The 23287-nt window shown below is 49.2% G+C and overlaps 1 protein-coding gene across 1 annotated transcript; it reads left to right on the top strand.

Annotated features, from left to right (window-relative positions):
* Positions 1–700: 700 nt before the first annotated feature.
* On the top strand, positions 701–3211 carry LOC306935269 (tetratricopeptide repeat protein 7B-like; the record flags this gene model as incomplete). Its single annotated transcript, XM_079518239.1, has 1 exon — positions 701–3211. One exon carries the CDS (start codon positions 701–703, stop codon positions 3209–3211), a length of 2511 nt encoding a protein of 836 aa, XP_079374365.1.
* Positions 3212–23287: the final 20076 nt, after the last annotated feature.

Here is a 23287-nt window from a genome sequence, read left to right as displayed (position 1 = left end):
TTGCTTCTGCTTGGCGGCATGCTCGGCCACATGTCACTGACAATGAACGCTAAATTCAGAACAACAGTGGCCGGCCTTGAGTTGGTCGGACCCACGGTTGTCCGGAACCGCTACAAAGGTAGACAGGCTCTGGACAGGGCCCAAATTAGCCAATTGATCACCTGATCACCCTTAGATCTCCATATATGGAGCTGGCCTGTTCTGACATCACAATTATGTTCTGACATCTGCATAGACTCCATATTTGGGCATGCCTGACAAAGAACTCCATATAATCTATGTAAAGAGCCTTGGATAGAAGCGCTATATAAATGCACCTCTTCCTCTTCTGCTTGGCGGCATGCTCGGCCACCATGTGACTGAAGCCGCCCTCCTCCACCTGGGTGAAAACACATTGTTAGCTTAATTATAACTGTATCAGGTGGAAAGTGGTATAGAAATTCAGGGATCCAACGTCCAAGCATACAATGAACGCTAGATTCAGAACAAAATGCAAGGACGCCTGCGGAAATGGGTGGAGTTAACCATTCACGACAACGGTTTGTGTTGCGTGGACACCAGACTAGAGCTCTAGTCACCAGTCTGTGCAACGTGTGCTATAATAGTGTTATTCTTCGACTTTGTTCAAAAGCGTCTCGGAGGGAAACGGAGATCAATCCCACTGCCAGCAGTTCAATGGGATTAGTCTCGTATTCCGGAGATGGCTGCAAGAAAGTCTGGCTCACGGCTGGAGGTCGAGATAGAGCGATGTCGCTCAGAAGGGCAATGGAACAAAATACCCGAACTAGTGCGGCAGCTGTTGGCCAAATCCGTATCGAATGAAGACCTAGGGGAGTTGCTCCTGGGCCAGTGCAAGCTCCAGACCTATCTAAAGGAGCTCCCCATCAACCAGGGAGTCGGTCCCAGAGGAACAACGCCCACACTGGAAGAGATCAGGAAACACTTCATAGCTGTTCTGGACAAAGGAACCCTCAAGGCTGACTACCTGCAGGAGGCCAGCCTCCTGATGGCGAAGATCTGCTACGTGGAGGGAGAGTACGAGGACGCCCTAGCTCACTACAGCAGAGGGAACATGGATACGCTTCAGCTGGTGGGAGCTCCAGTCTACAGGCTGCTCATGATGGCGGAGGCCTACGCCACTAAAGGGTTGTGTCTAGAGAAGGTCCCGGCAGGCTCTCCAATACTCTCTGCTACGGGGCCACTGTCGTCCCGGGAGAGCACACCCGAACGGTACCAAGAGATACTCGCCTGCTTTGAGAAGTCTGGAGACATCGCTCTGCTGTACCTGCAAGAAGTGGAGAAGGCGATGTCGGCAGGCATGCAGAATCAAACTCCCAAGCCGGGCACTGTGACTCAGGACCAGGAGCTGGGCTACTTCCTTGAGATGGACCTGCAGAAGACGCACATCATCCACTTCACGAACGGTGACCTGATGCACAGAGTGGGTCGGTTTCGGGAGATTCTACGAGCCGCGGAGACGAGAACCACTCAGAACCTCTGCATGGCCATGTCCCGTCAGCTAGCAGAGATCTTGCTCAGAGGGATGTGTGAACAGAGTTACTGGTCTCCATGGGGAGCAGTGGGCGGATCTTCTCCGGATCCTCCCACTGTGTCCCCATTGGACAACCCTACGCAGCAAGATCTGCCCATTACGTACCCATTGGACGAGGAGAACAGAGAGGAGGAGTTGCTGCTGCTTCTCATTAGTGAGTCCATTGCTAACCACGTACCCGAACACAACCATCGCATCATCAGCCTCCAGTCCGCCTCTTTGGTGTATGATCTGCTGACTATAGCTCTGGGCAGGAGAGGGTACGAGATACTGTCCGAGTGCCTGGAGAAAGCCATGAAGTTTGCCTTTGACGAGTTCCACCTGTGGTACCAGTGGGCCCTGTCACTGATGGCCACTGGGAGGTCTGCGCGAGCCGTCAAGGTTCTCAAGGAGTGCATCCGCCTCAAACCGGATGACCCCACCATCCCCCTGCTGGCCGTCAAACTGTGCATAGGACCCTTGCACTGGTTGGACGAGGGGGAGTGTTTTGCCAAGATGGTCTTAGACATGGGGAATGAAGCAGCAGAGTTCAGAGCCAAAGGATATCTGGCCATTGGCCTGGTCTACAGCCTCAAGGCTACTGACGCGTCGCTGAGAGGCACGCAGGACGACTACCAGAGGAAGGCTCTGGCAGCCTTACAGAGAGCGCAGAGTCTGTCTCCTACTGACCATCTATCAGCGTTCTACCTGGCCCTGCAGCTGGCCGTGTCTAGACAGATCCCTGAGGCGCTGGGCTACGTCCGCCAGGCTCTGCAGCTCCAAGGAGATTATGTCCACTCCCTCCATCTGCTGGCCTTGCTGCTGTCTGCCCAGAAACATTACCAGGATGCCTTCGACGTCATAGAAATGGCCCTGTCCAAATACCCCAAGAACTTCAATCTTTTGTACACTAAGGTGAAGCTGGAAACACTGTGTCGAGAGCCACAGGAGGCTCTGCTCACCTGTAAACACATGCTGCAGATCTGGAAGAGCTTCTACAACCTCACCAACCCCACTGACTCCATACGTGGCATCAGTCTGATGGACAGAGCGATCTCGGACAAACAGCAGCTCAATTCCATGGCCCTGCCCGACTCCAGCAACCCCACCGCCAGCGCAGTCCATGCAACGTCCATAGCAGACAGTCGCGTGGAGCACATTCTATCAGAGGTGGCATCCTCCCTGCAGAGCAGCGCTGCAAAACACAGCCCCCTGAACCCCTGGATGACTCTGGCCCAGATCTGGCTGCACACGGCGGAGGTGTTCATTGGCATGTCCAAACTCGGCGATGCCACGGCGTGCACGAAAGAGGCCGCCAGCCTGTTCCCCACCTCGCACGAGGTGTTGCACATGCGCGGCCGGGGCGCCGAGCTGCGGGGAAACATGGACGAGGCCAAGCGCTGGTACGAGGAGGCCCTGTCCATCGACCCCACGCACGTCGAGACCATGCAGCGACTGGGCGTGATTCTCCAGCAGCTCCGCCGCTACAGTCTGTCGGAGAAGGTTCTGAGGGAGGCCGTGCAGGTGGACTGCATGGCGCATGACGCGTGGAACAGTCTAGGTGAGGTGTTGCAAACTCAGGGCAACGCTTCGGCCGCCACGGACTGTTTCCTCATCGCCCTGGAGCTGGAGGCCAGCAGCCCCGTCCTGCCTTTTACCATCATACCTAGAGCCCTCTGAGATAAACAACCTTTTACCATCATACCTAGAGCCCTCTGAGATAAACAACCTTTTACCATCATACCTAGAGCCCTCTGAGATAAACAACCTTTTACCATCATACCTAGAGCCCTCTGAGAGAAACAACCTTTTACCATCATACCTAGAGCCCTCTGAGGTAAACAACCTTTTACCATCATACCCAGAGCCCTCTGAGATAAACAACCAGAGTGCTCCAGACTTCCCTCTCCAGAGCAACATTAGTGACTTCCTCCTGGGGGATCCCGAGACGTTCCAAGGCCAGTGAGTCGATGTATTTCCTCCAACTGCGCCTTGGTCTGCCCCGGGGTCTCCTCCCAGTGGGACGTGCGTCGCCTAGGGAGACGCCCGAGAGGCATCCTAACCAGATGCCCGAATCACCTAAACTGGCTCCTTTCCAGGCGAAGGAGCAGCGGTTCTACTCCGAGTCTCTCTTGTGTAACTGAACTTCTCACCCTATCTCTAAGGGAGATGCCAGCCACCTGTCGAAGAAAACACATTTCGGCCGCTTGTATTCGCGACCTTATTCTTTCGGTCATGACCCACACTTCATGACCATAGGTGAGAGTAGGAACAAGGATTGCTCGGTAGACAGAGAGCCAATGGAGTGAATTTATATAGCGCCTTCATCCAAAGCACTTTACAATGTGCATTTACATTGACCCATTCACACGCCGACGGCAGAGGAAACCAAGGCAATGTGTGCTTCGTAATTTGTAGTTTTCAATACAGTTGTATTTACTTGGGTATATACTTTGTCCACCCTTTTATGGTAGACATTTCTGTGTTTTTTTTTACTACCTTTTTTCAAAAATAGCAGACCTACAAGCTCGTAGTGCGCCACTCGGTGCCGCGCTACGAGCTTGTAGATCTGCTATTTTTCAATAGCTAAAGTATAACATAATGCTTAGTTAAAACAGACACTGTTGTACAGTACAGTACTTGGACAGAACATAAGTGAAGTATCATACATCACATTCCTTGCTCAGCCAATCAAATCATGTTTCTGTGGTACACGCAAACACACAAACATAGCCAATCAAATCATCACAAATGTGGCACACACAAATAGCTACACAAAGCTGGCCATAGGAGGGGCTAGCACCCCTCAAAAAGAGAAACACAATAATTTTATAATTTTATAATAATATTTATAATATTAATGTCATTTCATAATTACAATACATTATACAATATCTCTGCTGTCGGGAGGAAACCTCATAACTCCAAAATGTTCATTTTTCAGGAAATGAAAAATATAAACTTTTCAGGAAATTAAGAAAACCTTATATCTTTAAAACAAAGCAATACAGCCTCATCAAAGTTGGTGTTGTGACTTTATATATTGTCAATTACTTACATGAGAGGGTGGTGGAGTTAGTTGCTTTAGCAGACATTTTGAGGGTCCAATGGAGTTAAGAGGTTTTGTCCAAAGCACTTTTTACTACTTTTCATTGGTTCAATATTTCCGAAACAACACACAGACGTAATGGGTGTTCAATAGCACTGATTTATGAAACAACACACAGACGTAATGTGTGTTCAATAGCACTGATTTATGCCACAAATAAAAATCTAAAACCTCAAAAATGGAGTTATGAGGTTTCCTCCCCGAAAGCAACGAAACCTTGTTTCCGTCAATGGATCTAGTCACCTGTCCTGATCCTTATGCGAGTGTCAATTACCTTGCCAAAAGATATGAAAAGTGTTTTACACTTAGGCCTGACTCACACCTTCACAACAGATTGATGTATAGCTGATGCATGAGACTTATTGACTGATGCAAGCTCACAATGCATTTCCAATGGGAGTCACATGGTTTGACACAACATTTGTGTTGTATGAGGGGGTGGGGGGCAGTCGAAACACAGCCGAAAGCCGTACAACACAAATGTTGTGTCAAACCATGTGACTTCCATTGGAAATGCATTGCGAGCTTGCATCAGTAAACAAGTCTCATGCATCTAGCATCCAACAATGTTGTATGCTAGATGCGAAGGTGTGAGTCAGGCCTTAGGGTGTAACGATTCTCCAAGTCCACGGTTCGTTTCATATGCAGTAGCCTACCTCAGCATTTAAAAATCACACATGTGTGAAGTGAGGGGCGCTAATATATTAAAGTCTAACTCATGTTGCTATGATTAGGTGATGAGAAGGCGATCAAACGGTGACAAAACAAACATTACATTCTCTTTATTGTTAATGGCATTTAGTTTGTGTTAGGGACAAGATGACGTAAATGTTCCCTTCATTGTCAATGGCGTTTTTAAAACAAACATTGAACTAAAAACAAACATTAAACCTGTATACCTCAAAAAATGTATATAGGCCTACATGGTAATTTACATGTGAATAATTGGCAAGAAGGCTAGAGTATAGTTATATCCAAAGTTGGTCTCTAGGTCTATAGAAATGGCATTCTAATAACGTAGCACTACAAACATACAACATATGCAAGTTAGCATCCGGCAGTTTCTACATGCTGGGGACCCATACTAAACATTTCTAACATAAAACGTTGGTGTACTCAACATGTCCGGGTTCACTTTTTGGCTACTAGGCTATTATTGACAGTTTGCAGAAAAAGGCACATGAAAGTACAGTTCAATACAAGGTCTTGTTGGGGTTCACGGTCCGGTCAGATTGGAGGTAATTTGTAAAGAGCCTCCAAATTGAGGACTCTGTCTGGCTAATTCACCGGCTATTGGTTCGTCCTGCACATTAGGTAACCAGACCAGACAGTGGCCTTGTGGTTAGAGTGTCCGCCCTGAAACTGGGAGGTCGGGGTTCGATCCCCAGCCGGGTCATATACCAAAGACTGTAAAAATGGGACCCAATGCCTCCCTGCTTGGTACTCAGCATCAATGGGTTGGATTGGGGGTCAAATTAACTAATAATTCCCGAGCGCGGCGCACGCTGCGGCTCACCGCTCCAAGAGATGGGCCAAATGTGGAGAACAAATTTCACTGCGGTAACGTCTGTGACTAATCGTACGACTTTGACTTTGACTTTGACTAACCATTTACTAGGTTAGTATTTGAGTATTTTCTCACCCAACAAGCGTAAATAAAAATAATGTTTTTGCTATACTCGCCAATACAAAGGCGGGTTGTGTCATTAGAAAGCCTGCTTTCCTTAGTGGAAGCACTCTGAGCCCCCCACCACACGTATAAAAGGTACTTCTTTTCCACTAGAGGAAATATATTCTCTATGACGGTTTTCTCTTGGCAATATCGGTAGAGGGCGCAGTGGAGTAACTAACAGTATGTTTTTGTCCCAGCTGTAGTTTATTCGTGATTAGGGCCTAGAGTATAAAGAGGAGTGTTTGTGTAGCCCCCAGCCAAGACCCAGCCCGCAACAGCCCTGCCAATCGGGCTCAGCCCTATTGGCATGACAGGTTGCGCGCATTGCTACAATCTGGCGTAGTCGGCAGGGCGTGGAGTGTGATATCCTCGCGTGAGGGACATGAGGGACATCGTGTGCGGCGGTCTGCGGTGTGAAGTGAGAAGCGCGAGGACGCGTTTCAAAGACTGGGGGGGTGATTGTAGCTCCCAGCCAGGGTTCATGTGTTTGGTCCGATGGAGCATTGGTCCGAATGACAACCTACCTCAAACCCTCACCCTAACCTCCCACGGGGCAGCACACACCTAAACCTAACCCCAACCCTCTCCCGACCCCCAATGCTCCTTCGAACCAATGCTCCGTCGGACCATAGTATGCTTCCCCTCCCAGCCAAGACCCAGCCTGCAACAGCCCTGCCAATCGGGCTCAGCCCTATTGGCACGACATGTTGCGCGTTGGTCTGGCGAGTGGGAGGCCCGGGTTCAATCCCCGCTTTCCGTGCATTGCTCCATTTGCAAGCTCCCAGTAGGTCTCTCCTGCAGCACTGAATACCATGAGTTAGGTGATTCCTTAAAGGACCACTTCACCACTTTTCAACCTATCTTCATATAATAGGTCCTCACTAATAATCATGAAAAAATGGCACGATTTCTTTCTACTCAGTCTGTGTCTCATAGGAGGGCTGTGGGCAGTTTAGAAACCGTCTTCCAGTGACATCATCATTAGACAGATTTTTTTTTAAACAAGATTTTTTTACAAAAATGTTTAGATTTTCATTATCGTGAGAACGATGGCTTCCATTTTCACATTGCAACTTTTCAGGACAAAGCCTGCAGTTTCTATTAGCTTGTTTTCCCCATCGATGATGTCACTGGAGGACGGTTTCTAAACTGCCCACAGCCCTCCTATGAGACACAGACTGAGTAGGAAGAAATTGTGGTATTTTATCATGAACATTAGTTAGGACCAATTATAGGAAGAGAAGTTGAAAAGTGGTGAAGTGGTCCTTTAATCGAACCGCTCTTGCTCATGAGGCTCACCTTATAGAGGGTATGCGCACGCATAGAGAGAATGGCAAATCGAGTGTCAAAGTGAGTTTAACGTCGTTTAATGCAATCATATAGAGCACCGAAGTCCTGACGTCACTGCCCTCTACTACCAGTAGAGGGCAGTGAGCGCCATGGTTCATGTATGTTTTTATAAGCATTGTACTCTCCATAGGGGGATTTTAGATCGCCTCATATAAGAACTGTGTTTGAAAAATAAACCGATCACCCCGGCCTTTTCACTCATATGGATATGAAGCATCGACTGAAGGTGGAAATGTACAAATATACCCAAAGAGTAACAAAATAAGCGTTAGAAACGAGCCAAACAACCCAGAGACTACATTTCCGGGTAGGCTGCTTCTGCCCGCAGCCCGTCGCACAACATAAACTGAACGTTAATTACGTTTATTTTTATTTTTATTTTATTGATATCTTATCGTGGTTAGTACAAGTCGAGTCACCACCAGCTGAGCTTACGTCAACGAGGAATCTCAGGAACGCAATATGTTGACAGCTGGGCGTGACGTATATGCTCAGCGACATTGCATTCATATGTAGTTTCAAGGCTTTTGCGGTCACATTAATTCCATTTTCTCTAGAAACTGGCTGTATCAAATATGAATGGACATCATTAACGACGCACAGCCACTCCCCTGACAGAAACGCCGAGGTGGTCGGTTTATTTTTCAAACAAATACATGAACCTGGAGATTGACACCCTCTACTGAAAGTGACGTCAGACTTCGGAGCTCTATTGGACTTTTCTGTTTGGATGTACATATGATGGGCTGTCAAGGCCAGAAAGTAATTTTTTGGCACTCGGTAGGCGTTCCTGTGTGACTTCCTGGTTTGATGATGATGATGTCACGCGCATACCCTCTATTTTCCGCCAATCAAACCTCAGACCTGGGACCTTTTTGTTTTCATCCTCTCTACCCATTGGCTGCCCTGTAAAATGTCCAGGACCCACCCCCCCCCCCCCCCCCCCCCCAAACTACATGCATAAAAAGTGTACCGATTTACAAAAGTCAACATCATTTTCACATAAATATCCTTCCCAACATTTCCATGAGGTCAGACCTGTTAGACAGATGAAAAACACCCACAGCCACACCCAACGCTGACCCCTCCTGAACCTGCTCTCTCCTCTCCGCCCCGCCCCCACAGCCACACCCACAGCCACACCCAACGCTGACCCCTCCTGAACCTGCTCTCTCCTCTCCGCCCGTCCCCACAGGGCCACACCCAACGCTGACCCCTCCTGAACCTGCTCTCTCCTCTCCGCCCGTCCCCACAGCCACACCCAACGCTGACCCCTCCTGAACCTGCCCTCTCCTCTCCGCCCGTCCCCACAGCCACACCCAACGCTGACCCCTCCTGAACCTGCTCTCTCCTCTCCGCCCGTCCCCACAGGGCCACACCCAACGCTGACCCCTCCTGAACCTGCTCTCTCCTCTCCGCCCGTCCCCACAGCCACACCCAACGCTGACCCCTCCTGAACCTGCCCTCTCCTCTCCGCCCGTCCCCACAGCCACACCCAACGCTGACCCCTCCTGAACCTGCTCTCTCCTCTCCGCCCGTCCCCACAGCCACACCCGACGCTGACCCCTCCTGAACCTGCTCTCTCCTCTCCGCCCGTCCCCACAGCCACACCCGACGCTGACCCCTCCTGAACCTGCTCTCTCCTCTCCGCCCGCCCAGCCACACCCGACGCTGACCCCTCCTGAACCTGCTCTCTCCTCTCCGCCCCGCCCCCACAGCCACACCCAACGCTGACCCCTCCTGAACCTGCTCTCTCCTCTCCGCCCGTCCCCACAGCCACACCCGACGCTGACCCCTCCTGAACCTGCTCTCTCCTCTCCGCCCGTCCCCACAGCCACACCCGACGCTGACCCCTCCTGAACCTGCTCTCTCCTCTCCGCCCGCCCAGCCACACCCGACGCTGACCCCTCCTGAACCTGCTCTCTCCTCTCCGCCCCGCCCCCACAGCCACACCCAACGCTGACCCCTCCTGAACCTGCTCTCTCCTCTCCGCCCGTCCCCACAGCCACACCCGACGCTGACCCCTCCTGAACCTGCTCTCTCCTCTCCGCCCGCCCAGCCACACCCGACGCTGACCCCTCCTGAACCTGCTCTCTCCTCTCCGCCCGTCCCCACAGCCACACCCAACGCTGACCCCTCCTGAACCTGCTCTCCTCTCCGCCCGTCCCCACAGCCACACCCAACGCTGACCCCTCCTGAACCTGCTCTCTCCTCTCCGCCCGTCCCCACAGCCACACCCAGCGCTGACCCCTCCTGAACCTGCTCTCCTCCGCCCGTCCCCCACAGCCACACCCAACGCTGACCCCTCCTGAACCTGCTCTCTCCTCTCCGCCCGTCCCCACCAGCCACACCCAACGCTGACCCCTCCTGAACCTGCTCTCCTCCGCCCGTCCCCACAGCCACACCCAACACTGACCCCTCCTGAACCTGCTCTCTCCTCTCCGCCCGTCCCCACCAGCCACACCCAACGCTGACCCCTCCTGAACCTGCTCTCCTCCGCCCGTCCCCCACAGCCACACCCAACGCTGACCCCTCCTGAACCTGCTCTCTCCTCTCCGCCCCGTCCCCACAGCCACACCCAGCGCTGACCCCTCCTGAACCTGCTCTCTCCTCTCCGCCCCGTCCCCACAGCCACACCCAACACTGACCCCTCCTGAACCTGCCCTCTCCTCTCCGCCCGTCCCCACAGGGCCACACCCAACGCTGACCCCTCCTGAACCTGCTCTCTCCTCTCCGCCCGTCCCCACCAGGCACAGCCACACCCAACGCTGACCCCTCCTGAACCTGCTCTCTCCTCTCCGCCCGTCCCCACACCCACAGCCACACCCAACGCTGACCCCTCCTGAACCTGCTCTCTCCTCTCCGCCCGTCCCCTCAGCCACACCCAACGCTGACCCCTCCTGAACCTGCTCTCTCCTCTCCGCCCGTCCCCACAGCCACACCCAACGCTGACCCCTCCTGAACCTGCTCTCTCCTCTCCGCCCCGTCCCCACCAGCCACACCCAACACTGACCCCTCCTGAACCTGCCCTCTCCTCTCCGCCCGTCCCCACAGCCACACCCAACGCTGACCCCTCCTGAACCTGCACCCTCCGCCCGTCCCCACAGCCACACCCACAGCCACACCCACAGCCACACCCAACGCTGACCCCTCCTGAACCTGCTCTCCTCTCCGCCCGTCCCCACCAGCCACACCCAACGCTGACCCCTCCTGAACCTGCTCTCTCCTCTCCACCCGCCCAGCCACACCCAACGCTGACCCCTCCTGAACCTGCTCTCTCCTCTCCGCCCGTCCCCACCGGGCAAGCTGAACAAAGCTGAGAGAGACACACAGAGAGCGAGGGGGGGGGGGGTGGTCATCGTCCACTGGCAGAGGAGGAGCCGGGAGATGTAGAACAGTGGTTCTCAAACCTTTTCATGTCAAGGACCCCCAAATTGACACTAACTAGCCCCGCGGACCCCCATTTGAAAAGATATTCCAGGGACCCCTAATCAGAGAAGATTTTTACGGCTCTAGCAGTGATTCTCAACCCGCTTAATTTCAAGGACCCCCCAGTTTGACATGCATTAGGCTACGGACCACCATTTAATGGCATTTCTATCTCTGGGACCCCCAATTTATATTGTAAAATCAATGTTGATTTAACTCTGAGAGTGTAGAAATGGAACCATTAGGGTCCATTTGGTTCCATTTGTACACTCTGAGTTACAGACCCATAAGGGTCCATTTGGTTCCAAACTATCATTTAGCTGGGGACCCCCTGGAACTCCCTCAAGGACCCCCCCCTTGAACCTCTCAAGCCACTCTGTCTTTAAAGACATAAACCCCTGACTATCCTGTCAGTCAGTTGCAGAGAAAACGAGGCTGTCTCAGACCTCGGGGTCAGCATGTCAACTTGCCCTTTCCACCAACAGGGGGCGCTACGCATGCACTGCAGTCACCCCTCACCCCCTCCCCCCAGGGACTGCTGTGGTGTGACCATGGAGAGGACCCCTAAAGCCTTTTTTTTTAATGATCGTCACGGCGTTTTGCTGAAATAATACCCATGGTTACCATCACCATTACACCGTGGGGGGACCGTGGCTTTGTTGACCTTCCACGTCAGGGCACACACACACACACACACACACACACACACACACACACACACACACACACACACACACACACACACACACACACACACACACACACACACACACACACACACACACACCCCGGCCGTCTGAAAAGTGTGTTTCCTCTGCACTTAGGGACTGACCTATGGGAGGGACGGTTCTCTCTCTCCTGTGTACACACACACACACACACACACACACACACACACACACACACACACACACACACACACACACACACCACAAAACTAGCCTGTTTGCCATCAGTACGTACACTACAGTTGTCTGTAATAGGATGTTTTTTTTAAGGGAAATTGACATTTCATTAGCATACCAGTTCTTTCTTTTTCCTTTTTTTATTTTTTTTGAAGAGGCAAGCTTTTTTCTTTCTGTGCTATCTGGTTAGAGTTGGCCAGACTCCAATAACTTGCTCTATTGATCCAAAGCTGTGCGCAACACGCGGCCAGCAGCCCCTGCGGGAGAGCGGGGTGGGTGTAAAAACATTTTTTCACCCTCGTGGGGTTTTTTTTTGTTTGGGCTCAATCCCCGGTTCTTTCACAGGGCATAAAGGAAACGCTGCCCTCAGCAGGGTCATGTGGGCTCGGCCCGCGGCAGAGGCGGACCACAGACTATAGGTGGCGATTAGTGGGTCTAATGTGCAACCAATCCTTTTCGAATCACATGATATGAACTAATGTCGCCATTTTATGATAAAACAACAGCGATGGGGAGGGGAGACCCCCCGGGGGGGGGGGAGGGGAGGTGTGTGCATGGGGTGAGTGTACAGCTGCATTGGGGACAGGGATGGATGTGGGTGTTGGGGGGAGGGGGGGGGAGGGGGGGTCCATGGAATGGATGACAACTGCATTTCTAACATTTTGTACCTCCCCGGTTTGTGCGACCGGGAAGAGTGGGCAACACCGGGACAGATTAAAGTAAAGTATAAAGTGCCCTTGCCCTATTTATTATAACGAGACGTTTCCACAATTATGTGGACAGGCCATCAATCTCTGTTCATCAGCTTGTTATCCTGTTTTTCACCTTTTTAATTTATTTTGAGCTTTCATTTCCCCATATAATACAGACCAGGCCATTTTATTTTTATTTTCGCAATGCACTTCCTAGTTCCTGCCAAGGACTATTAAATGAGGACAGGAAGCGAAGACCGTACGGTGGACTCCATGTTGCTCCCTGGAAGGAAAGAAACATGCACAGTTGAGACCAAGGAAGCTGAACGCGGGAGTGTTGGCTGCATATAGCCCATTGTGCATGTTTCTTTCCTTCCAGGGAGCAACATGGAGTCCACCGTACGGTCTTCTTTCCTTCTAGGGAGCAACATGGAGTCCACCGTACGGTCTTCTGTCCTTCTAGGGAGCAACATGGAGTCCACCGTACGGTCTTCTTTCCTTCTAGGGAGCAACATGGAGTCCACCGTACGGTCTTCTTTCCTTCTAGGGAGCAACATGGAGTCCACCGTACGGTCTTCTGTCCTTCCAGGGAGCAACATGGAGTCCACCGTACGGTCTTCTTTCCTTCCAGGGAGCAACATGGAGTCCACCATACGGTCTTCTTTCCTTCCAGGGAGCAACATGGAGTCCACCGTACGGTCTTCTTTCCTTCCAGGGAGCAACATGGAGTCCACCGTACGGTCTTCTTTCCTTCTAGGGAGCAACATGGAGTCCACCGTACGGTCTTCGCTTCCTGTCCTCATTTAATAGTCCTTGGTTCCTGCTTTAATTTGGCCTTCCTATCGGGATGCTGAGCCAATGGGAGGGATGAAAACAACTGGACTATCGTTGATGGACAGCCAAAGTCCCGCCCCCACCCACCGGACACAGAGCAATTTAACCTTGCCTCTTGGGAGGATTTCTTTTGGTTGTTTGTTTGTTTGTTTTTGGGTTGGGGTCGATCAGGTTAAATATTAGGATGGACCGCCCCACTTTGGTGTGAGTGGTGAGACATACTGGAGTTTAATGTAATGATGTAGTTTACTAGCCCTTCTAAATGAGGGGGACACGGAGACGTGTTCCTACATGTCACAGCACTAGGAGGGGCCTATAGTTTAGAATCCTGGGGGGAATCCGGGCAACTAACTATATAGGGTTTAATTAAATAGTTAAACCACTTTCATCCTGGTGTCCCCGTTTTGGACAAAACATTTTCCAGAAGGTTCAGTGGTGTGGGATTTAAGTGGTTATAATATCATTTTGGTCCCTAATACTTCAGCCTCCGATGAAAATAACAAATAGTTCACAATATAAGAGAATGTCACAAATTTGGATCCAACGATGATGTGATGGTGAGCTGGTAATATAAAGATAAAGAAAACTTTATTGTCCATTAAATTGACATAAAATGGAAATTCGTCTTTGGCACACCGGCAGTCAGTTACAACAATAAAACATTACAAAAATACACAGGTGCATTAAAATACTATATAGGGATTAGGTGAACTATTTAAACATCTTCTTATTTAAAATGTCCACAGCTGTTCTTTTTAACTCATTTTGCCCTAATTTTGCCCTAAGCCTCCTGCCTGAGTTAAGGCACAGCCCTCAGTAGCTCAGTGGCCTTGTGGTTAGACTGTCCGCCCTGAGACTGGGAGGTCGGGGTTCAATCCCCGGCCGGGTCATACCAAAGACTGTAAAAATGGGACCCAGTGCCTCCCTGCTTGACACTCAGCATCAAGGGTTGGATTGGGGGTAAGTCCCTGCAACATACTAGCGTCATGTCCAGGGGGTGTCCTTGTACATCAAGCTGCCTCACGCTACAGAAACAGGAGATAGGAGCCTATGGGCCTCATGGCTCGGCAAGGCTACTTACTTACTTACTCCTGCCTGAGGGCAACAAGTCAAATTCAGAGTGAAGAGGGTGGGTAGAATCATTGTAAATCTGAATTGCTTTTTTGGTTATGGAGCGGTTGTATATGTCCTGAAGTTGCAATTGTTTGTCTCCAATGATCTGATAAGAGATTGTGACACGTGATGTGAGGCCAGTCAGGACAGTAGACAGTTGCATAATGATTCCCCATGAACACCAAGCTATGAGTACTACTGTATGTAGTCTACTGTAGCATACAACAGTCCTGCAATGTCCAATTGAATTAAATGAGACTCCTGCATTTTGCTGGTGGTCCTGTGTCCATCACCGCCTATTTAACACTCATTTCCAAGTCTTGTATAACATAGTTGAAAGTATACAGTAGGTAGCCTACTGTATTTCAACAATAAAAAAGACAGACAGATTATTCTGGACAGTAAGCGAATGTCCCGTGGTAGCCTGTAGGTGTCGCTGCAGAGCTGACCGTATACTCTGTCCACTCTAACTGCCCCCCACCACCACCCCTGTGTGTGTGTGTGTGTGTGTGTGTGTGTGTGTGTGTGTGTGTGTGTGTGTGTGTGTGTGTGTGTGTGTGTGTGTGTGTGTGTGTGTGTGTGTGTGTGTGTGTGTGTGTGTGTGTGTGTGTGTGTGTGTGTGTGTGTGTGTGTGTGTGTGTGTGTGTGTGTGTGTGTGTGTGTGTGTGTGTGTGCGTGCGTGCGTGCGTGCGTGCGTGCGTGCGTGCGTGCGTGTGTGCGTGCGTGCGTGTCTCTCTCTCTCTCTCTCTCTCCACCCCCTCTACTCCTATAGACAGACAGGCAAAACAAGCTTTCCCACATGACACCACATTACACACACAAAAAAAACACAACCCCATTATCATTTGGAGTGTTCAAATAATGGGTACAAGAAGATAGCACATTTTCTCTTTCATCTTCAGCAATAGTAGGTTATACTGCATGAGGGAATTGATTATTTCAATGTAGCCTTAATGAATCATAGTCATTTTTGTTGAGTCATTGCCAAACAAACAGGTACCGTTTACTACTCTGTGTGGGGTGATGGTTCCTAGAATACTGGTGTGGGTTCAAGCTTAACATACTATCTTTGAAATCAAGTGAAGTCAGATGTATACAGATAGAACAATAGCATACGAATGAATCAATAAGATGTGATTAATAAAAAGTGAAATAAAAAATCCATTTAAAAAATGACAACTTCTTCTTTCCACGAACTGGAAGCCGTAATTGTGGCCTCCTAGAAAACTCCTTCATCACTCCTGAAATACATAAAGGCAGGCTGTGGTATTTGTACGGCGGGCGAGTGTGAATTTGTTAGGTGATTAAAGACTATAAATAGCCTCCTGTCTGTTGGGGAACAGTGGGCTGGTTCCTTAGTGCGTACTGCGTAGTATGGCCTGGCTGTCAGACTACAGTGGCATTCCCTTTAGTGGCTGCTTGTCCACAGTGGGGCTTCGGTGTTGTCAGTGTTGTTTTTGGCAGCAGAATTTAGATTTTAGTCATTAGTCTTTTGAATAGTTTTATTTTAGTTTTAGTCACATTTTAGTCACCTGGAATGTTTTAGTGTCTAGTTTTATATCATGAGATTTTAGTCGACTAAATATACAGTTGATTTAGTCGACTAAAATGCATTTTGGCGGGCCTTGATGCCGTCCTATAATGACTGATTTTACACTTGCGACAACTTGTGTAAGCTTGTAGATCTGCTATTTTCAGCATACAAACCATAAGTGTGAAATGATTTATACTATCTCTTTGTCCACTATAGTCCCTTCCTAACATTTTAGTCTAGTTTTTATTTGTTGACGAAATTGTCAATATATTTACTCTTGGTTTTAGTCATCATAGCTTGGTTTTCATTTAGTTTCCATTTAGTTTTCGTGAGTGAAAAAAGGTAGTCGACGAACATTTTTGTCATAGTTTTAGTCGACAAAATCAACACTGCGCTGCATGCATGGAGACAGGGCCAAGTGAAATTATATAAATCACGATTAAAAACTAGCGCTGTCTGATCACGATTATATATTTAAAAACTAGCGCTGTCTGATCACGATTATAAATTTAAAAACTAGCGCTGTCTGATCACGATTATACATTTAAGTTGACGATTAATTGTCACGCAAATAATTAACGATTAACGATTTAATTTGGAACGTTGCAATTTGTAAACTATATTTCCGTTTTGCCTTTTATAGGATTCGTAATCTCAAATTGCACGGCCGGGGCAGATATGATTCAATAACTTAACTATACAAATAAATCACTAGCGGAAATAGTTAGGCTGGAGTTTTTAAATGTTTTTAAATGTATAATCGTGATCAGGCAACACTGGTTAAGATGCTGTCGTCCTCCAGAGTAAATAACCCGTTTTGACCTGAGATCAGATTCTAAAAAATGTCTTCTACATCCTGACAGTTTTCTGAAAAAGCTATGTTTCTTGTCAGTGGTTCTTCGATTTTTCAAAAATAGCAGACCTACAAGCACGTAGCGCGCCACTCGGTGGCGCGCTATGAGCTTGTAGATCAGCTATTTAGCATTTTTCAATAGCATGATGCTAACACCAAAAGGGGTCCGGTTCCCGAAGGAAGAGACTCCTGCCGCTCGCAGCAATTTGCGTCTACTGTGTGGAGACCCATCACAGCAAACTACAGTGCTTAGCTGACTCTGCCACACCAATCACTGAGCTTGTAGATCTGCTATTTTTCAATAGCTAAAGCATAACGTAATGCTAACACCAAAAGGGATTCCCGCCCAAAATGGGATAAAATGATTGGTTATGTAAAGCCCTGTTTGTCCCTGTGATAGAAAGCAGGCTATACTGACAGACTGACTGGCAGACTGAAGCCTCCGGCCTTGCCAACAGACCAACTATCACCACTCACTCTTCAGACACTTATGTCTCGTACTCTGTTTCTGGACACAGTTCATATATTGGACCCCAATAAACCCAAACATCCTTTCCAAATCCTGAGTCATTGCCAAACAAACAGGTACCGTTTACTACTCTGTACGGGTGATGGTTCCTAAAATACTGGTGTGGGTTCAAGCTTAACATCTGAATTATACGATTCTGTCCCTATTGGGATGGTGTTGAGTCGGCAGAATTCGCAATGTTTCGGCATGCATTGTGACCTAACTGCTTGATCAGCGGTTTTCTGAAATACTTACAGTATGTTTCTATATCAGTGGTTCTCAATACTCCCATCTGAAAATATGTTGTTCCAGGGACCTCCCCAGAAGCAAAGATTTGAGTTAAAAACGTGCTCTTTTTAGAGGCACGATTTGAGGCACATTTTCACGATTTTTCAAAAATATCAGATCTACAAGCTCGTAGCGCGGCACTCGGTGCCGCGCTACGAGCTTGTAGATCTGATATTTTTCAATAGCTAAATTATAACATAATGCTTAAAACACCGAGTGTGTTTTGGGGCCGAGCTTTCCGGTTACCTTTTCAGGTCGTAATACTTTGATACTTTGACCCTCATTTAGATCCGAAACAGATGATTCCTTTTCTGTTGCACTCTTTGTACATTTGTCTGAATATAGAGGGTATGCGCGTGACATCATCGTACCTGGAAGTTATGCGGGAACGCCCACTGAGTGGCAAAAAACTACTTTCTGGCCTTGACAGAAAAGTCCTGTCTGATTGCATTAAACAATGTTAAACTCACCAACATTGCAGCTGTACGAAAAGCTTGTATTATCCTCTTTCTATCTGCAAAGGTTTTGTTTCATAAAAATCCACCATAGAAACGTTATGAGCTACTTTCTGTCAAGAAATGCCCTGCATTTGATTATTTTTCTAAGTGTCAGAGTTTGGAAGTGCTTGTTTTCAATAACACAACATTTTGCTGCCTCCTGCATTATGTGACATTTAGAAACAGGTGCTACGCAGGACGGTTGAGTGATTTCCAACGAGCGCTTCCAAACTCCAACACTCAATGCTGCTCAATGTTCTGCCACTCAGTCTAGATGAGGGGGGCGTGTCCTGATGGGAAAATCATGCATGTGCATACTCTCTATTGGAGTCAGTCAAAGTGTGCAATCATTATTGCAACCATGCTGTATTAACAACACACGAACGAGGTTTCCCAGCAGCAGTAATATAAATTCACACATCATTCATACACGTCGACAGGCAGGCCGTAGTGTAACAGCGCACGGCCAGTTTGTGATAAATGTCTCACTCTTAGGTGTTAAGACTGACACAGCCGCCTTACTTGTGCTTTAATTGGGTCATCATGTGTGTACGAAATGGAATGGCGGGTTACCGTCGCTGTCTCTCCACTCCACCTTGCTTCTCTCTTCCCGTACGACTGGCTCAATGTCACATTCTCACATCCTCCGTTGGAATGCAGAGAGAGTGAGTGAGCTGTGGGGCTGCAGCCGGGTGAGAGGTGGAGAGGGGTTGTGTGTGTGTGTGTGTGTGTGTGTGTGTGTGTGTGTGTGTGTGTGTGTGTGTGGGGTGTGGGGGGGGGGAGGCATACTATGGTCCGACGGAGCATTGGTTCGACATGCGTCCGCACCTCGGACTAGCGGCTGCTCCTGTGCTTGCGGTTATAATAATAATAATAATAATAATGGATTTTATTTATAATGCACTTTACATTCCTCAGAATCTCAAAGTGCTACAGTAGGCAAAATATATGAAACAATAGGTAAAAGCAGAAAAAAAAGAACATTACATGATTAAAAGCAGGAAACAAAAAAACAACAGTTAATGAACACGAGGTCAGAGAATAAAATCAGTGGGTTTGGGGGAAGGCCTTATTAAAAAGGTAGGTCTTTAGTCCTCTCTTGAAGCAGTCGATTGACTGTGGCACTCTCAAGTGTGGGGGGAGAGCATTCCATAGTTCAGGGGCAGCTGTGCAGAAGGCCCTGTCACCCATGGTGCGCAGGTTGGCCGTGACGGGGTTGAGGCAGTATGTATTTGATGAGCGGAGGGTGCGGGTCGAGGGTTTCAGGGAGACTAATTCTTTGAGGTAGAGGGGGGCGTTTCCGTGGACGCATTGGTGGGTGAGCAGGGATATTTTGTATTGTGTTCGGAACGCGACGGGGAGCCAGTGAAGTGAGCGGAGGATGGGTGTGATGTGTTCTCGTTTGCGCACTCTCATCAGGATCCTAGCAGCGCTGTTTTGAATGTATTGGAGCCTTTGAAGGCTCTTGCTAGGGATCCTGATGAGAAGTGCATTACAGTAGTCCAGCCTGGAGGAGACGAAGGCGTGGACGAGTCTCTCTGAGTCAGCTAGCGTGAGTGTTGGTCGGAGTTTTGAGATGTTTCTGAGGTGGAAAAAAGAAGTTTTGCAGATATGTCTGATGTGGGGCTCGAAGTTGAGGTGAGGGTCCATTTTTACTCCCAGGTTGGTGACAACCGGTGAGAGGGGGAGGTCCTGTCCAGAGAAGGTGATGGTGGTTATGGGGGAGTTTTGGATCTGGTGTGGTGTGCCTATTTGGATGACTTCAGTTTTGGAGCTGTTTAACTGCAGAAAGTTGCGACTCATCCACGCCTTGATCTCCTCCAGGCAGGTGGTGAGGGTGGATAGGGGTGGTGGTGGTGATGGTGAGGATTGTGATGGGGCGGTGGTGTTGGTTTTGAGATATAGTTGTGTGTCATCAGCATAACAGTGGAATGATATTCCATGTCTGCTGATGATATGGCCGAGGGGTAGTAGGTAGAGTGTGAAAAGGGTGGGGCCGAGGACAGAACCCTGGGGGACACCGCAAGTGACGGGCTGGGTGTGGGATTTGGAGCCTCCCAGGGAGACATATTCAGTTCGGTCGGAAAGGTAGGATATGAACCAGTTTAGTGCTGTGTTGTTGAGGCCGATGGTGGAGTGGAGGCGATTGATTAAAATGTTGTGGTCGACGGTGTCAAATGCAGCCGTGAGGTCCAGAAGGATGAGTAGGGAGGGGGAGCCAGCGTCAGCCGCCATCAGGAGGTCGTTTGTGACCCTAACCAGGGCGGTTTCCGTGCTGTGGGCGGAACGGAAGCCAGATTGAAATTTTTCACTGAGGTGGTTGAGATTGAGATGGTGTTGGAGCTGTGCGGCTACTACTTTCTCCAATATTTTGGACAGGAAAGGGAGGTTGGAGATGGGTCTGTAGTTTGAAAGTATGTCTGGGTCCAGGGAGGGTTTTTTGAGGAGAGGAGTGAGAATGGCAGTCTTTAAAGAGGGAGGAATGTGGCCAGCCTGGAGGGAGTGATTGATGATGCTAGTGATCAGGGGACTTATGGCATGGATGTTGGATTTGAGTAGGGGGGTGGGGAGGGGGTCCAGGGCACAGGAGGAGGGCTTCATCCCTCCAACAATGTCCTCGACCTCCAGCTGTGTGGTGCTGGTGAAGCAGGACAGGGGGTGAAGGATCGCAGACTGTGGGGTGGCGTTTGGGACAGCTGGCGTGGTGGGGCTGGAGAGGAGGGAGCGGATGTTGTCTACTTTGGTTTTGAAAAAGTTGAGGTAAGTGTTGCATTGTTCAACTGTGGTGTCGCTGCGTTTGGAGTGTTGTGGTTTCAGAAAATGGTTGATGGTGGAGAATAGTGTTTTGGAATTTCCTGGGTTGTCATTTATGATGTTTGAGTAGAACTGTGATTGTGCTTCCCTGAGGGACCTTGAGTAGGCTTTCTGGTGCTGTCTGTAGGCTAGGCGGTGGACAGTTAGCCCAGTGGCTGTGAGTCGCCGTTCCAGGACGCGGCCGGCTGCCTTCATTTTTCTCAGCTCTCCAGTGAACCAGGGGGCTGAACGTGAGAAGATGACTGTTCGTGTTTTGACAGGGGCGTGGAGGTCTAGGAGGTTTTGCAGGTTGGTGTTGTAGAAGTCCACTGCTTCTCCAGCAGAGGGGAGGGTTGTGGCAGAGAGGTGTATGAGGTCGGAGGTCATGGTGTCTTGGTTTATGTTATTGAAGTTTCTGAAACTGATTTGGCGTTTGGGCTTGTTGTGGGAGGGGGGGAAGGGCAGTTCCATGGAGACAACCTTATGGTCCGATACACCCAGGGAATAGACAGTGAGGTTATTTATGGGGGCGGAGTCAGTGATGACCAGGTCGAGTGTATGGCCTTTTTTGTGTGTGGAGGTGTTGACATGTTGTGTGAGGTTGAGATAGTCCAGTACTTGTAGGAAGTCAGATGTGAAGTGGCAGGAGGGGTTGTCCACATGGATATTAATATCACCGAGAATTATTGTGTTCGTGGATGTTGTGCAGAGTGTGGTGAGGAGGTCGTGAATTTCGGAAATAAAAGTGGAGCTTTGTTTGGGTGGCCGGTAAATAAGGAGCAGTGTCATGGGAAAAGGGGGTTTGCATTTAAATGCGAAGCATTCAAATGAGGACTGTAGTGGCAGGGGGACTGGGGATAATTCAAAGTGGTTTTTATGGAAAATGGCTAGGCCGCCGCCACGGCCAGTGGTCCGGGCCTTTTGTTGGTATATATAGCCTGGTGGACAAGCTAAGTTTAAGCTGGTGTAATCCTCTGGTTTGTGCCAGGTTTCTGTGAGGCACATAAAATCAAGTCCCTTGTCGAGAATGTGTTTGTGTATTAGGGCTGATTTTTCGGTGAGGGCTTGTGTGTTAAAAAGTTCTATTTTAAGGGTTGGTGATGGGATGGATCTCTGGAGTGGCCGTAGTAGACCAAGGTCAGCGCTGCGTGTTATTTGTGGTTTCTTGTATGGATGGGAGGGGAGACGGTGGAGTTTGGTGTTGTTTCTGTAGGAAATGTGGACTGATATCGGCCTTGGTTGTTTGTGTCTGATTGTTGTTTTTAGATTATTAGTGCTTAATGTGTTTAGTGAGGGGAGCTGGCAGACAGTAATGGGGATGAGAGCAGGACTATGAGGGGTATGAGTAGAAGGTTAGGGTTTGTCGTGTGTGTGTGTGTGTGCGTGTGTGTGTCAGAATGTACAAAGAAGGTCCTGAGAAAGCTCCCAGCCCTCCTAATGGTGATGATACTGTGAGGCCTCCACTATGTCCAGTGGGCTACATGTTCTGGACCTGTTCCCTCTCTAATTTGGTGTATGTACATACGGTATGTCCCCTGAGTAGACAATTGGGTGCTTCTACACAGCACCGTCACAAAGATGCTTCTTGCCGCTCGCGGCAGGAGTCTCTTCCGGGTTAACCCATTTTGACCTGAGATCAGATTCTAAAAATGTCTTCTACATCCTGACAGTTTTCTGAAAAAGCTATGTTTCTATGTCAGTGGTTCTTCGATTTTTCAAAAATAGCAGACCTACAAGCTCGTAGCGCACTCGGTGGCGCGCTATGAGCTTGTAGATCTGCTATTTTTCAATAGCTAAAGCATAACGTGATGCTAACACCAAAAGGGGTTCCCGAAGGAACCCAACGTTCTAGGGTAGACCCGCCTCACCATGTGTCTGATTGGCTCCCGGGAAGGCATAGTTTTACTGAGGTTAGGCCGTTCGGGTTAGGTTTAGGGGGGTGCATACTTAGTTTAGACTAGTCATTGGTTAGACATGGGTTAAGGTTAGGTTTAGGTGTGCTGCCCCGTGGGAGGTTAGGTTTAGGGTGAGGGTTTGAGATAGGTTGTAGTTGTAGGACTAATGACTGGTCGCAAAAACGAGAACTGTCAATCACAACGACTACTGGCCAATCACAGCAGGGCTTTCCTAGAACGTTGGTGGGATACATATTAACGCCTCAACAACATTTCCGCACAAA

This window comes from Electrona antarctica, assembly GCF_951216825.1.
Source record: "Electrona antarctica genome assembly, chromosome: 13".
Classification (NCBI taxonomy): Eukaryota; Metazoa; Chordata; class Actinopteri; order Myctophiformes; family Myctophidae; genus Electrona; species Electrona antarctica.
Note: the sequence above shows the minus strand (reverse complement) of the source record. Positions and strands in the feature narration are given on the sequence as shown.